The 14,087-nt window shown below is 40.6% G+C and overlaps 2 protein-coding genes across 8 annotated transcripts in view; one reads left to right on the top strand and one right to left on the bottom strand.

Annotated features, from left to right (window-relative positions):
• LOC307032568 (alpha-1,3-mannosyl-glycoprotein 4-beta-N-acetylglucosaminyltransferase B-like) overlaps positions 1 to 2,747 on the top strand; it is a gene marked incomplete at its 3' end in the record, with an annotated part of 85,983 nt that extends 83,236 nt beyond the window's left edge. For 4 of the 5 annotated variants that reach the window (XR_013806302.1, XM_079670646.1, XM_079670645.1 and 1 more), the window contains one exon: positions 237 to 2,747. Coding sequence is in view for 3 of the 5 variants with exons in the window: in XM_079670646.1 (XP_079526772.1) it covers positions 237 to 254 (18 nt within the window). The remainder of the gene's footprint in view (positions 1 to 236) is intronic. The other variant, XR_013806303.1, reaches the window with a different exon arrangement.
• Positions 2,748 to 3,386: 639 nt separating this feature from the next.
• On the bottom strand, positions 3,387 to 12,194 carry LOC307032569 (short coiled-coil protein B-like). 3 transcript variants are annotated; one of them, XM_079670649.1, is made up of 4 exons: positions 12,044 to 12,194; positions 11,194 to 11,260; positions 10,844 to 10,924; positions 3,387 to 5,159 (listed from the first exon to the last, which is right to left on the bottom strand). In XM_079670649.1, the coding sequence occupies exons 2-4, from the start codon at positions 11,207 to 11,209 to the stop codon at positions 5,017 to 5,019; spliced, it is 240 nt and encodes a 79-aa protein (XP_079526775.1). In that variant the 5' UTR covers positions 11,210 to 11,260; positions 12,044 to 12,194; the 3' UTR covers positions 3,387 to 5,016. The 3 variants fall into 3 exon arrangements, with proteins under 3 accessions (XP_079526775.1, XP_079526774.1, XP_079526776.1); XM_079670648.1 differs by having other exon boundaries at positions 12,126 to 12,189; XM_079670650.1 differs by lacking the exon at positions 12,044 to 12,194 and adding an exon at positions 11,778 to 12,026.
• Positions 12,195 to 14,087: the final 1,893 nt, after the last annotated feature.

The raw sequence follows: 14,087 nt of genomic DNA, 5'->3' as shown, positions 1-14,087 counted from the left end.
TTCCTCAGAACTGAATGAAACAAGTTCCACTTTCATTCTCATCATTGAATGTGTGAGCTTTAATTTCCAGTTAGATATTCATCAGTTAAAAAACAATTAAACACCATTATCAAGCCTCTTATTTCATGTTCAGAGAAGTGGTTTGAGGGAGGCTAGGGGGGAAGCATCACGTTCAGCTGCTCTTTGTCTCACAGAGGTTCAGATTGTTGACACCCCCTCTTGTTCCTGTGCTTCAGATCCTGATTCAAGTTTGATGTTGGCAGCAAAGAGGAAACCACACACACACACGCTGCTTCACCTGAGCAGACTGCTGCCCCTGCTGGACAAAGACTTTCGTTCACAAGGATTACATGAAGGGCCTAAAGCTGCCCTGGTGGATTGACTGGATTGGCCACATTTCTGTCTCAGAAGCGCTGTTTAAAGACATTCCACTTGCCTTAGGGCTTGTAATTAAAACAGACAAGCTCAAGTAATTTATTATATTATATAAATAAAAATGGAAATAAATATTTCCAGTACCAACTTGTCTTAGATAATTTTACTTCATCTCACTTTTTTACCAAACAGCAAAACATGTTTGCTAAGAACTTCTCAATGACAACAACACAAACTTTTACACGGGTTCCTGATACAGGATCTATTATTAAAGGACTTGTTAGCAAATATCCTATGTAAAAAGAGAAAAAGGAACATGGAATTCTACTAGCAAGTATGGTATGTGTATTATAAGCCTGAAATACACATTGTGATACCTGCTGTGGCTGTGACAATGGCAGCGATACACTTCTATACTGAGCTGGCAATGGGGAGCAAGTACTATTCATGATGTCACAGCAGTGGGAATGTACATGGTCCATCTTCAGCTCTCACTAACAAAAAGACAAAAAGGAAGTCTATGGAGTCTCTGGAAATATTGTCTGTGATCATGTAGTATATCTGTGGTACTGACCTGATTCAGCACAAATTGAAAACAGTAGTGACTCTTGACCCCCCCCCCCCCCCCCCCCCGCAGTGGTTCCCTGTAGCTTTAACAAAAAATAACATGCTAATTTTCCTTTTTGTTGATAATGGGCACATTTTTGTAAGAATTGTATCTTGGAGTTGAGGTGATACTGTGACACTGAACTAATATTAATATTTCGTCAGCTCAAAAGGTATGGTTTTCTGAAGAAATTCCTCGTATGTACAGAGAATGTTTGACATTTCTGTTTCAATGATAAGGTGTTTATCGACTAAATGGTATTATCTTTCCTTCCAAAATGGGGCAAAGCAGAAGTATGAAGTAACACAAAATGGATAAATTCAACAAAAATTCACCATCCCGAAAAATTATTATAAAATTGATTACTTTCAACCACTGCTGCTTTCATTCAGTCAAATCCATCTCCTATCTCCAGGGCCCAGTAGTTCAAAACTTTTAATCTCAATCAGATCCGCTGAGATTTTGAAGTCCCATTTGTTGTGATCCAGGATCAGAAAACTCTGATGAGAGTGGGAATATGTCAACAGGAAAGGGAGGCACAGCATCAATGTGCAACTTGTGGGAGATGCTGACCTTGCCATCACCAACTGTGTTGTGAGATGGCCTGGGTCAGTCCACGATGCACGTATCTTCAGAGAGCCGGTTGTTCGCTGAATTCCAAACCAACAGGCCGGATGGAGTCATATTAGCCGACAGTGCCTACCCACTCCTTCCATGGGTGATGACACCTTTTCCCACGGCCAACACTCCCTCACAGATGCGCTACAACGACGGCCATGGAAGAACAAGGTGTGCCATTGAGCGCTTGAATGGAGTACTGAAGAGGCGTTTTGCATGCCTCAACTATCTGAGAGTGGAACCCCAACGAGCATGCTGCATAACACTGGCTTGTATTATGCTACACAATATTGCTGTCCATCGCAGAGTCCCCCTCTCTGACATTGATGATCCCCCATAGCCTCGCACCTGCTGATGATCTAGGCCCACCTATGGCTTTCCCTGAGAGACTGAGTGGTGGTGCAAGGCGAGATGCTATTGTTACTTTTGAAAGGTGATGACAGATGATGGACTTTTTTTTTTGTTGAAGATATTTTTTCTTTAATCTAAATTACATACTTTTATGAGCATAAACATTTATGTCATCATCATTTGGTTGAAAACAAAATAGGCCACCACAAACGTGAGCAAAAATGAAAATGTTGATTTCCCATGAAGGCTGTGTATTATTTCAGTTAACAAACTTTGCCATCTTATTTATATTGAAACATTTTTTTAAATAAATTGTACAGTACATTTTGATCTGGTAATCCACTGGGCCCAGGAGTTCAAAACTTTTAATCCCTATCTGATCTGATCAGATTTGGATTTTGGGGAGTTCAAAACCAAAAAACAGGATTAGGATCACTTTCATATTCGATCAGATCAGGAAATCCAATCCAAGCTTTAATCTGGATCCAATCTTCAAAATGGGTAGTTCAAACCGACAAAATGTACTGTACAATTTATTTTAAAATATGTTTCAATTTAAATAAGATGGCAAAGTTTGTTAACTGAAATAATACACAATTTTTAGCCTTGATGGGAAATACATTTTATTTTTTCCATTTTTGCTCACGTTTGTGGTGGCCTATTTTGTTTTCAACCAAATGTTGATGACATAAATGTTTATGCTCATACAAGTATCACAGCAACGATTGTCAATCACAAATGTAATTTAGATTAAAGTAAAAATATCTTCAACAAAAAAAAAGTCCATCACCTGTCATCACCTTTCAAATAAAAAAATATAATTAAACATTATAGATGTCTCTGCAATGTGGTCTCTTGTCTTCCTTGTATTCTTTTTCATGTCCACTAGATGGCGATCGGTAGGATTAAAGCACTGATATTCAGGATCTAGTCCTCTTGAAAAATCGTAATCTGGATCAGGCTGATCCTATCCTGAATTGCTTTGAACTCCAGGGACAAAATCTGGCCGCCTTGTCTGATCCTGGATCACAAAAAATGGGATTTCAAAATCGGATCGGATCTGATTGAGATTAAAAGTTTTGAACTCCTGGGCCCTGGAAACCCACCCCTCTGGTGGGATCAGGATAATCAAATTTTTTGGGATCAAACTGATCCCAATCCTGTGTTGTCGGTTTGAACTACCCGTTTTGAAGATTTGATCCAGATTAAAGCTTGGATTGGATTTCCTGATTTGATCGGATATCAAAGTGATCCTAATCCTGTTTTTTGGTTTTGAACTCCCCAAAATCCAAATATGATCCCATCAGATAGGGATTAAAAGTGTTTGTTTTGATAGAACTGTACAAACTGTGTCATCACGTAGGTTTCTTCAAACAAGAATTGCATATACTTGTGAAGGCATATCTTCTGATCAGCTCAGGAAACCTCACACACATTTCATCAAAAATGTTCCTCACTTTATTAAATTAGTCAAATCTGATGTAAACATTGCACAAATGTAACATGACATGTGTTTGTTTGTGTTTGGATGCAGATCATTTATCTGATGTATTTATTAATCTGCCAGTTTAATGGTAAACACACACACAATACATTATTTCAGTTTGAATACAAATGGACAACTGGTGTTGGCTAAAGGCTGTGACAGACTTAATAACAAATCCTGGTTTGGTACAGATCTTCTTATAAAGATTGAGATGATCATACTAATATATTTTTTAACTGTCAGTGTTAATAATCAGGGGTGCACATAACTTTTTTGCCCTGGTTCTCAAAGGAGCACCTGGAGATGTTGCATGGTGTGCATCCTTAAAATGAAATAAACCGGACCTTTTGAGGGGTACTTGACTTTATGAACGGGGGGGGGAGGTGCGCCAGTGAGCACGCAGCAGGGTTACTGTGCGGAGCGAATAAAGCAGACCCTTCAGGCGATAGCAAAGGGTAGAGCGAGGGATCACAGATGCCGTGGTGCTCGTGGAAGGATTAAAACAATTAAACCTAAATGGCTCGCGAATTATACTTTGGCGGCCGTTGATATACCTGGGCGGCCCGCCCAAGTAAAGTCTGTGTGTGTGTCTTACCAGTTCTTATGCAACTCGCATCTCTTTTCTCTCTCTCTCATCCCTCTTTTCTCTCTCTCAATGTTGGTGCGCTAATGCGCCTTCAAATGATCGGGTGCTCTTTTTTGGCAGGGGGTGCACATGCGCACCTGCGCACCAGTTATGTGCAGCCCTGCTAATAATGTTGAAAATTGTCATTGCTATCAACATTTCAATATTAGTCAAAATAGTTGCTGACTTGACTATTCTTTCCAAATCGGGCAGCATTAGTTTGAGCTGACTTTGCATTTGAACAGAATGAACGGGGGTATCATCAAATGGAGAATAGGGCTGGGCAATATTTTAATATAGTCTCAATATCTTTTTATTATTTACTAGATTATAACTTACATTTCTGATATAGTTATACTTAACAATTGTCTTTTTGTTGTATTTTTGTTCTATTATTAGCTTTAACCTATTACCCATTATATCTGAATTACTGATTATTTATCAAAATTCCCATGTTGAAATATTTTGTGAAAGCACTAAAGGTCAACCCTACAATATAGTATCTTCAATATTGAGCTATTCAAATCGGAAATATAGTGACATTTGATTTCTCCATATGGTCCAGCCCTAATGGAGAATGGTTAATATCCCAGTAAGGAAAGCTCACTGTAGGCTAAGGGTGCATAGTTAGCTGATAGCACTTAGCCATTCTACTAATGATGAAGCAAAGCTGGCATTACTGCTATGATAGCCATATCCATGTTAGCAACAGAGCTTCTTCATGCTAATGTTACTTGTGTAAGTGGGGTTCTATGTAGCCTGTAGGACGTTCCTTCACTGAGGCTTCACTTTGTGTAGTCTGGCCTGGCCCATGTGTACAGATGGATATCAGTGTGGCCTGTAAACAGTCATTGTGATGGTCTCCATGAGTGACTTTATTTCAAAGCCCTTCAAATGTCTTTGAATAATCCATCAGGCTGGGGTGTTCTCCTCCTGGCCTCTCAGAGGTTCTCCTTACTTCCGCTTGCTCTTGGTGTCAGTGGTCTGGAACACACTGGAGGCAGACATGAGGTTCTCAATGTACTGACCCAGAACCTGGTTCTCCGACTTCAGCTTCAGGTTCTCCTCTTTGACACCATCCACTCTGGAAGACAGGTCTGAACACACACAGAAATGTTACACAGCTGAATGGAAGCAACATTGCTTTTATTGTTGATCATGTGCCCTTAATAAAACAAGAGGGATCCACATAAACAATCATCTCAAACAGCAGACTTTGCACTCATTACTTCTTCTTTCAAACAATGTTATTTTGACCATCACCTGCTATATATGTGGCGTCTTTCATTATTACTTTCTTCTACTATCTTAGCAGTGGAAAGGGTTGCAAGACATTGTATAATGCACTTCACTAGGAGCTCAAGCTGGCTTTAATGAATGGAAAGGTGTAACAAAACGTTATGTTTGGAAGAGCTCAATATTGATCGTCATTACGGCAACACATGCATGATTCCGTTAACCTTCATATGAACCTGAATAACAAACGTGTTGCTTTGTCTTCTTTGATTGCTTAGGCCAGACATTAACATTAGGCAGGCAAGTCTTTTGAGCTCCTTAATCACTTCAATATTTAACTATCTCAATTAAATACCACATCGTTTACATAGGCCCACAGACCGCACCTGTTGAGCAGCTAGTAGTAGAAAATCAAACTAAACGCCTTTATTTGTTTGCGTCTTAAGTGGGAGAAACCAAAGAGAGAAGGGTGCTTTCTTTTCTTTGACAGCCTTTCAATAATGAGACAATGAAAGTTATGCCCATTAATGCAAAATGATTAGATCAAATCACCAGCTGTGTTGTTTTAACGAGTTGGGCGGTGGCCCATAAGCTATGTAGCTAAGCTAAGTCAAATATAGAATAGAATATTGTTCCCTGATGTCCATGTGTATAAAGCCCCCATGAATCAACATGATAATAACGCACAAGGTCAAACTGTAGATGCTCTTTTGGTATGTCATATAAAAATGATGTTTCCTCACGGCAGTAATGACCCATGGCGCATCATAATTACATCGCTCAGTGTAAGAGCAGTCTCTCAGCGCCGCAATTCAATTTATAAGTTCTTATACAATCTCCTTCAGATATTTTCCAGACCCAGCATCATGGGTCAGGAGTTTTGCCCTCTCAGGAGAAGTCAGCGTTATTATTTGTATGTTATGATTTGTCTGTTATGATTTGATCGGATTTAAGTTTTTTGTATTAAACTGTATTGCAACATTAGTGCATGGGATATAATGTTTTATTGTGGGATGAAAGTCAGAAAGAATATGCTCGGTGTTGGATTACATTGGTCTAAGTGCCCCCTCTGGTGGTGATCGAGGAGACTGGCTTTGAGCAGTTTATTTTGAGGTTTTCATGAAGTCAAGCAGCAAACGTCTGGCTAGCTTCGTAGATTTAAGCATTCATATTTCTCTTGGAAGATAGTGATCTACCAGCAAAAAAAAACAAATGCAGATATGCAGCCACACGACAAGAACTAGCTACTACAAGCCGTTTTGTAGAATGAAACAGGGACTAGCTTTGAGGCTAAACCCGTGCTAGCAAACGAAGCAGGGACAAGTAAGGCTCCTCAGGCCCTCCATCTCCATCAGCACCGGGCCCCCCGAGTCGCCTTTACAGAGCCTGGCATCAGTTATTCATCTCTAACGGCCCGTCCACACAGCGGCGTGCGTTGACGCTTGGCGGTGGGCGTATCTGAAGCTTGGGGATTTTTTGCGAGCAACGCGACCAACAACCAATCACATGAATCTCCCGCCCCGACATATAAAGCAATAGCAATGTTAAAACTAAGTAAACTGGATATAAACTCTCCAAACAGGCAAAAACCTACCAGTTTCACCCACTGTCTATGCCACCTCCCTCCATGCCTGGCTCCTCCGTTTTGTATCCCGGTAGATGAACAGAGACTGATCATACAGCACCGGGTGATTCACTACCGCTATAATGAATTTTTCCTCCATTTTTTGGAATATGAGGTAATGAACTGCGTAGTCTCTCCCAGCATACACGCGGTTTGATTGGCTAGCGCTTGTACTGGCAGATTTGAATAAACGGGATTTCATAGGCTGACGCGTCTGCCGAGGTGCCAAAAGTTGAACATTGCTGAACTTTTGAAGCGAGCAACGCCAGCAACGCGTCGCTTCCCAAAATGCAGTTCGGCAAAAGGTGACGTCACCCCATTCAAAGTGAATGGTGAAGCGTCAACGCACACCGCTGTGTGGACGGGCCATAAACCTTTCTCACAACCCTGATCTTGGAGATTTAAGCTGTGTATTTTCAGATATCCTCTGCGCGGATAAAACAAAAACGATTTTCCCAAATCGTACTAAAACATCGTTTTGCCAGTGCATGGTACCAAAATAGACCCTGGCTTGAGTACTCTTTGAAAGGTGCTGCTGTGTATTGTTTCCCATGCAGACGGTTTAAGGCTCATGCATTATACATGTAATGTTTACAGCTAAAGGCTTCAGAGACTGCAAACATGACTTACAAAAGGTTAAGGCAGTGGCTCCCAACCTGGGGGTGCGCCCTATAGGGGGGTGCGCAGAGCTTTTTGCAGGGGGGGGGGGGGGGGTGTGAAGCTTGGGAAGAAGTTGTAAACAAACATTGGTTGCTCTAAAAATCAACAAAATGGAGAAGTTTTTAAGACAGCCGGAACTGAAAAGAAAAGTGGATGAACTCACGACAAGCCTTCCAGCTACAATGCCCAAATCAAGAAAGTATGATTGATGAGGCATAGATCTCCGCTTGACATCTAACGTGGTCGGTGGGGAAATCTCTCTCTTTTTCTCTCTCGTCTGTTTGCGGGGCAACTCGCTCACAGACGAGCTGCAGCACCGTGCACACAGAGGTCTGCTTGGGACGGAGAGAACGGAGCGTTCCAAAGTTACAATCTACAAGGCTCGATGAGGACAATGCTTGTTTGCCATTAGTGTTTTCGTGTAAGTGCGGAAACACAAGAAATCTGGCCAAAAGGCATCATATTCAGACGTGACGTAGTCATTGTGCAGATTGGTCCATTTCAGGTGTAACTAAAGTCTGATTTAAGTATTGATTATCACATCAATAATCCAAATCGGCAAAGTACCTAAAGATATTAAATAAATATAGTGGAGTAAAAGTACACCATTTACCTCTGAATTATAGAGGAGTTGAATTACAAAGAAGCAAAAAGTACCTCAAAATAAGTACAGTACTTGAGTAAATCTACGTAGTAACTACGACCACTGCAGGTATGTTATGTGTGCTAGCAGCCCATAATCCACACTATAGATTAAATAAAGCAATGTTAATTATGTTTCCAATTTGTTACGTTTTACCTTAAAAAATAACAAAAAGAACCGATAAAAATACTGTTAATTTAAAGTACCGTATCGGTAAGAATAGTAGTACCGTTAAAATCTTACCGATACCCATCCTTACACACAAGTCATTGATAGGTAGGATATGTGTGGAATAGAAATGGAACAGTGATGTGATTATCTGCAACCTGGAGTACAAATAGTACTTAGTAAAATTTGATGAATATATTTTCATTAAAAAAAGGACATTATTTCACAGTGGCTCAGGATCATTTGCCATTAGCAGCACTTTCGTTCATGTTCAATCCATAATAAAATGTTAAATTATAGTTGGATCTTTGTGTCTTGTTATTATTAGCAGAGAAAATGTAATGTTTATACAACTATATACAATTAATCCTACCAATCTCGGTGGGAACCGGGTTGGGGGGGGGCTCGAAAATATGTCCAATTACGCAAGGGGGGCCTGACTGAAAAACTGTGGGTAATATATTACCCGTTACAATGCTCAGTAACGCAGTTACAACACATTTTAACCCGAAATTAAATGGTGTTTTGTTTTTTAAGAATGTACTAACATAGCGAGACATTCCGACACCAGACAAATTGTGCGGGTAGATTAGTAAACCTGGTGTGTTTACTCTTCAGGCTTCGCGTCGGGATCTTCGGGGCAGTTGAATGTTATGCACCCTCTATTCAAAAAAGAGAACGGAGCGAAAAATACTAACAACAAATTGTGCCAGGTGCGCGTGACCTGCTCCGCTGCGCGTGCATCATTTCCAAAGTGCTTCCACAGCAGTGATACATATCTGTGGGTAATCATTTATATGAAAATGGTTAAAGCAACCATCACTAAATGCCAGCAACACTGCATCTACTGCAGACAGTAGCAACAGGTCAGATGGGGACATCACGTTTCCCTCCGTTGTGGACACTAGCTTACTCCCGCCTGACTCGCCGCCCTCGCCACCGGAGCAGCAGTCTTCGTCGCCTGAAACTACGCCGCCCCTCTGCGGCTCGCAGCTGCCAGGATACCACGGCAAAACAGAGCCTGCCCAGGTATATCTAAACAAGTACCCGCCTGTAAAGTGGGGTTAGGCGGTCATTTTGCAGCTCGTGGTATACAAATAGACAAGGGCTAGAATATTAATGTAAAAATAGTGCCATATTCTGCCATGCCTGTCGAAATTTTGGGTCGAAAATAATGCATACAATAGCACAGATGCCTTCACCACGAATGGCTAAGAAAATATCTCATATCCCAAGCTTATTATCAACGAGCTGATGTTGCAGCTGAAATGTTCTCCAGGTCATAAAGTCAACCTCACATGATGATGTGATCCAGTTTTCAAGCACATTAAATGTTCTCTTTCTAGAGTATATGATGGGACCAAGGTGATGATGTAGTAGGCTACATGGTTTTAATACTTTTGCTTTTCAATGTTTGCCATTTCAAACCATGAGCTGGTTTAAATAATATTTGCCTTGATTTACAATATGTTCTCATTTTTTTTATCAGTACAGTTTTTAAGCTTTTGTGCTTTTCTTTGCCATAGTCCACTTTGGACTATATGAAATATTTCAGGGTTGCACTTTTAACTTACTTGAAATGTTCTCACTTGCTTGGTTTCAAAACATAACAAATGCCATAATCTGTTCATTGGGGACCATCAATGCTATTTTTCATTGCTGTTGCCGGCCACTATTGCTCATGTAAACCTACTACTGCTGCGCCCCCTGTAATCTCAGATGCACCCTGAGGCATTTTGTTCTGGAACCGGGCCTGTACATGGCCATATACTAAACAAAATTCAGAGCCCATTCTGTGCCCTGTTATTGTTTATTTCCTGTCTGCCTTCTTCTGGTGATTTATCTGACGTCCAGCGCTCCATCTTTTAACCTCTTTTCCTTTCTCTTTCTTGATCCTCCTTAGCAACCTTCCTTATAGTCCTTGACAGCGGTCTGTACTGCTGTATTAACAACGTGTCACATGTTAAGAATTTACAATCAGAATCGAGTATTCAACTAAGCCATGTAATACAAGTTGTTAGTAGCCTTAAGGGCCTACACAGTTGTTATGCTATACTTCACTGGATGTATAATGAGCTGCACTAAACTACATTTTAGCATGTCAAATACCTAGCCATTCTTTTGCGGTTATTTTGTTGAAAGAAACTCAAAAGTAACTAAAAAGTAGTGTAACTCATTACATTTCAGAGACAGTAATATTGTAATGTAACTTATTACTTTCAAAAGAGAGTAATATGTAATATATTACATTTTGGAAGTAACTTGCCCAACACTGATTGCGGGGGAGAGCAGCTTCTTCCTGGACCCAGAAAAAGTGAAACCCCTGCTAAACTGACTGGAACCACGCTTGTTGAAGCTGAATTCATTATAGCCCGAAAGCTCATTTTTAAACTCAGAGGGTTCCACACAACAAGTGGAAAAAAGTGTGTGCGTGTGCGTGTGTGTCGTACCCTCTAAAGTGTGTTGAAGCTCCAACACCTGATTGATGAGCCTTGTCTTCTCCTCCAGCTCAGCCTGGTTCTCCATCTCACCTGCACCAGGTAAAGGGACAGTTAAACACCATGCACTGACTGTGTGTGTGTGTGAGAGAGAGAGAGAGAGAGAGAGAGAGAGAGAGAGAGAGAGAGAGAGAGAGAGAGAGAGAGAGAGAGAGAGAGAGAGAGAGAGAGAGAGAGAGAGAGAGAGAGAGAGAGAGAGAGAGAGAGAGAGAGAGAGAGTGTGTGTGTGTGTGTGTGTGTGTGTGTGTGTGTGTGTGTGTGTGTGTGTGTGTGTGTGTGTGTGTGTGTGTGTGTGGTCTCACCATCATCTGAGCTCATGGTGAAGTATTCGTCTTCTTTTTTGGAATGCAGGGCTGCGACTATGGAACACTGCAAGATTTGGCAAAATTGTACAATCTAACAATATGTTGAAAATGCTCTTATTCAAACAGAAACAAAGTCTTAAATACTGGGGTCCCATAGGGCCGTGTCTTTTGACCCATACTCTACTGAAAATAAACAAATGAAAAAACCTGCAATGACAAAATAATGTAATCTTCTAAATATGCTTTTTCACACCTACTTATTTATTATATTGTTTGTATTTTTTGTATTGTAGTCTTCTATGAGTTTATGTTTATGTTTGTTAAGAGTTAAACTAAACATTTCCTTTTTATTTTGAATTCATACATATTTTCGCCTAAATGGGAGGAAGCGAGAAGGCTGCTGTCATTTGCATTAATTTCTACATAAAGTGCACACACGTCCACAAAGATGTAGTTCATGCTATGCATCATGACTTAAGAACATGATGGTTTAAAAAATATATATCGTTATTTTAGCGGAGTATCGTTAGTTACATGACAATAGTCACTACTCAATTCAAACAGCCTGAAGAGAAGCAGACCTGAGCAGACAGCACACATACAGCAGGGCTGGAACTGGAAGTATTGTGATAACTGTTAGCTTGCTTTATCAACCGGTCGACAGGAGAGACTGTTGGCTTGTTAGCTAGCTATAGTAGCCGGCTGAGAGAGGCCTGCTGGCGGAGAAAACAAACCCTGAGCGAGGCATGCTGCTAACTACCGGTTAGCATGCTTACCCCACTAGACATATAGGATTTGCTTCCAGGGATAAGATGAATAAACGATAATATCAACTCGGAATACAAACCTGACGACGCAAAGATCGAAAACTGCTGCTCTGACGAGACTAGTTCAAAAAAATAAAACAATGAAAGTGTTTATGTTCTCACAGCTGTGATTGACACCATCTTTGTTCAGTATGGCTTTGTGACGTTACACCATACAGCCACCAGGGGACGGCCTACCTGCCTGAAGACATGGATGTCTGTTTTAGTCAGTAGGGGAGTGAAACTCAGTAAATAAACTCAGAAACTGTACTTAAATACAATATTGAGTTACTTGTAGTATCAGTATTTAAACAAATAGTTATACTCCACTATACAAATGCATAATGTGTTACTCCACTCTATTGTTCAACTGTTTACATTTTAGCATGTAGGCCTATGTGTTGCATTAAAAAACGTTTAACATAATGCATCTCTGAAGCTTAAACCATTGGATAAACTGTGAGATACAAGGTGAACATATCCAATATATTACAAACAAATTATAATTTATCAGTAAGATTTTGTGTGGGATTACTTGTAATGATATCTTTTGACAACAATGTGTCAAGACTTTTATAAAAGTAAAGGACACTTATTTCAATGCTTATGACTATTTGTCAAAAATTTCACATTTTCTTTCACAGAATATGATTGCTGTGAATATATGGGATTAGTTTTGTGACGTAAGGTTAAAGCAACACTTTCTCAGAATCAAGCAAATCTTAAAGGAGTTTAAAGGTGGGGTAGGTAAGTTTGAGAAAACGGCTCGAGATACACTTTTTGTTATATTCCATGGAATGCTCTTAACATCCCGATAGCAATGAATATCTTAAGTGCTTTGACAAAAAATCCATACAAAAATGTCATCTGTGGAAGCCGTAGTACTGTTTAAAAAGCACGACCAATCATTTTAGCCGGTTTTCGGCGGAAAAGGCGTCGGCCCGGCTGAAAAGACCCGACGGTGCGGGACACACCAATCTGAGTGCGTGTCGATGCTCATCGTCGGCCTGACGCCCACACGCCTGGTGTGTCCGTGCCTTAAGATCAAAGGACAGTATAAGAAGAGCTCTGTGGCATCAGGCTCGATCACCATTCAAATTACAGCGTTGTTTCCCCCAAAAGTGGGCGGGGCCGTAAAGTGACGTGGATGTTACTCTCATCTAGGAAAATTGATAGCCTACTGCTATATTTAACCATATATCGAGCCCGATCGTCAATTTCCAATGCTTAATGTAATTGTTTGCCTGACTAGCCATTGTAATCAGGCTTTTTAAAGATCCAAAAATCCACGGTTTTCTTAAATTTCTGATCAGATTGGCAAAAACTTCAGAATTTGTATTGACCGCCATTCAAATGACAGCGTTGTTTTCCCCCAAAAGTGGGCGGAGCCGTACTTTTTGCCCAGAAGTGACGCATTTGTTACTCTCATGTATAGAGAAGACAAGTATATTCAACCTAGTTTTTCCAGTTAGTGGGTGTTTCTCAATGTCGAGTACGCTTGCTTGGTAGCACATGTCTTCCGAGTCACTTACTTCAGAAGCGAGGCAAGAATACTTCCTCGCATTCGGAAAACGAAGAGTGGAACAGGCGAGCAAGTGTGCAGGTGTGCATCATATGAGAGGCCCCGTCTTACATTTTCCGCCACAGATTTGGGGAAATTGGTCCGTGCGCAAAGCATTGTGGGGATTTTAAGACCGCGGAGTCTACACATGTGCAGCCTCGAAATTTCTCGCTACGAAGTACGCCGGGTTCGGTAGAATTCCAAGTATGCTGGACATTGGAACAGTCCTTCGGCGGGACTCGATGACATAGTACTTGAAATAGTGGCTCTGGAGCAGCCTTCCTCGACATTGAGAAACACCCTGAGTGTGTTGTTCATGCAACCAATAAAATAAATAAAACAATTGTTACATGAGAGTAGGTGTAATATCTCATCTTAAAAAAAATGATAGATCAAACAAAAGTGTATTACTTGTCAGCATTTATTAAGTATTAATTCAAGTAGTATACTATTATTAAAAAAAAGTTTGACAGTTCACTAGCGCGCCCACCCCCCGTTGATATTTCATGGGGGCCGGACTGGGT

The sequence above is a fragment of the Notothenia rossii genome, assembly GCF_949606895.1.
Source record: "Notothenia rossii genome assembly, chromosome: 3".
NCBI lineage: Eukaryota > Metazoa > Chordata > Actinopteri > Perciformes > Nototheniidae > Notothenia > Notothenia rossii.
The sequence above is the reverse complement of the archived record's forward strand: the minus strand, read 5'-3'. Positions and strand labels throughout refer to the sequence as shown.

Excerpts from the sequence above, each read along its gene's own strand:
- LOC307032569 (XM_079670648.1), bottom strand. Across the intron at positions 10,925-11,193 it reads CACCATGAGCTCAGATGATG|GTGAGATGGAGAACCAGGCT; the intron begins GTGAGACCACAC and ends TACCTGGTGCAG. Across the intron at positions 5,160-10,843 it reads GCTTCAACACACTTTAGAGG|ACCTGTCTTCCAGAGTGGAT; the intron begins GTACGACACACA and ends GTGTGTGTTCAG.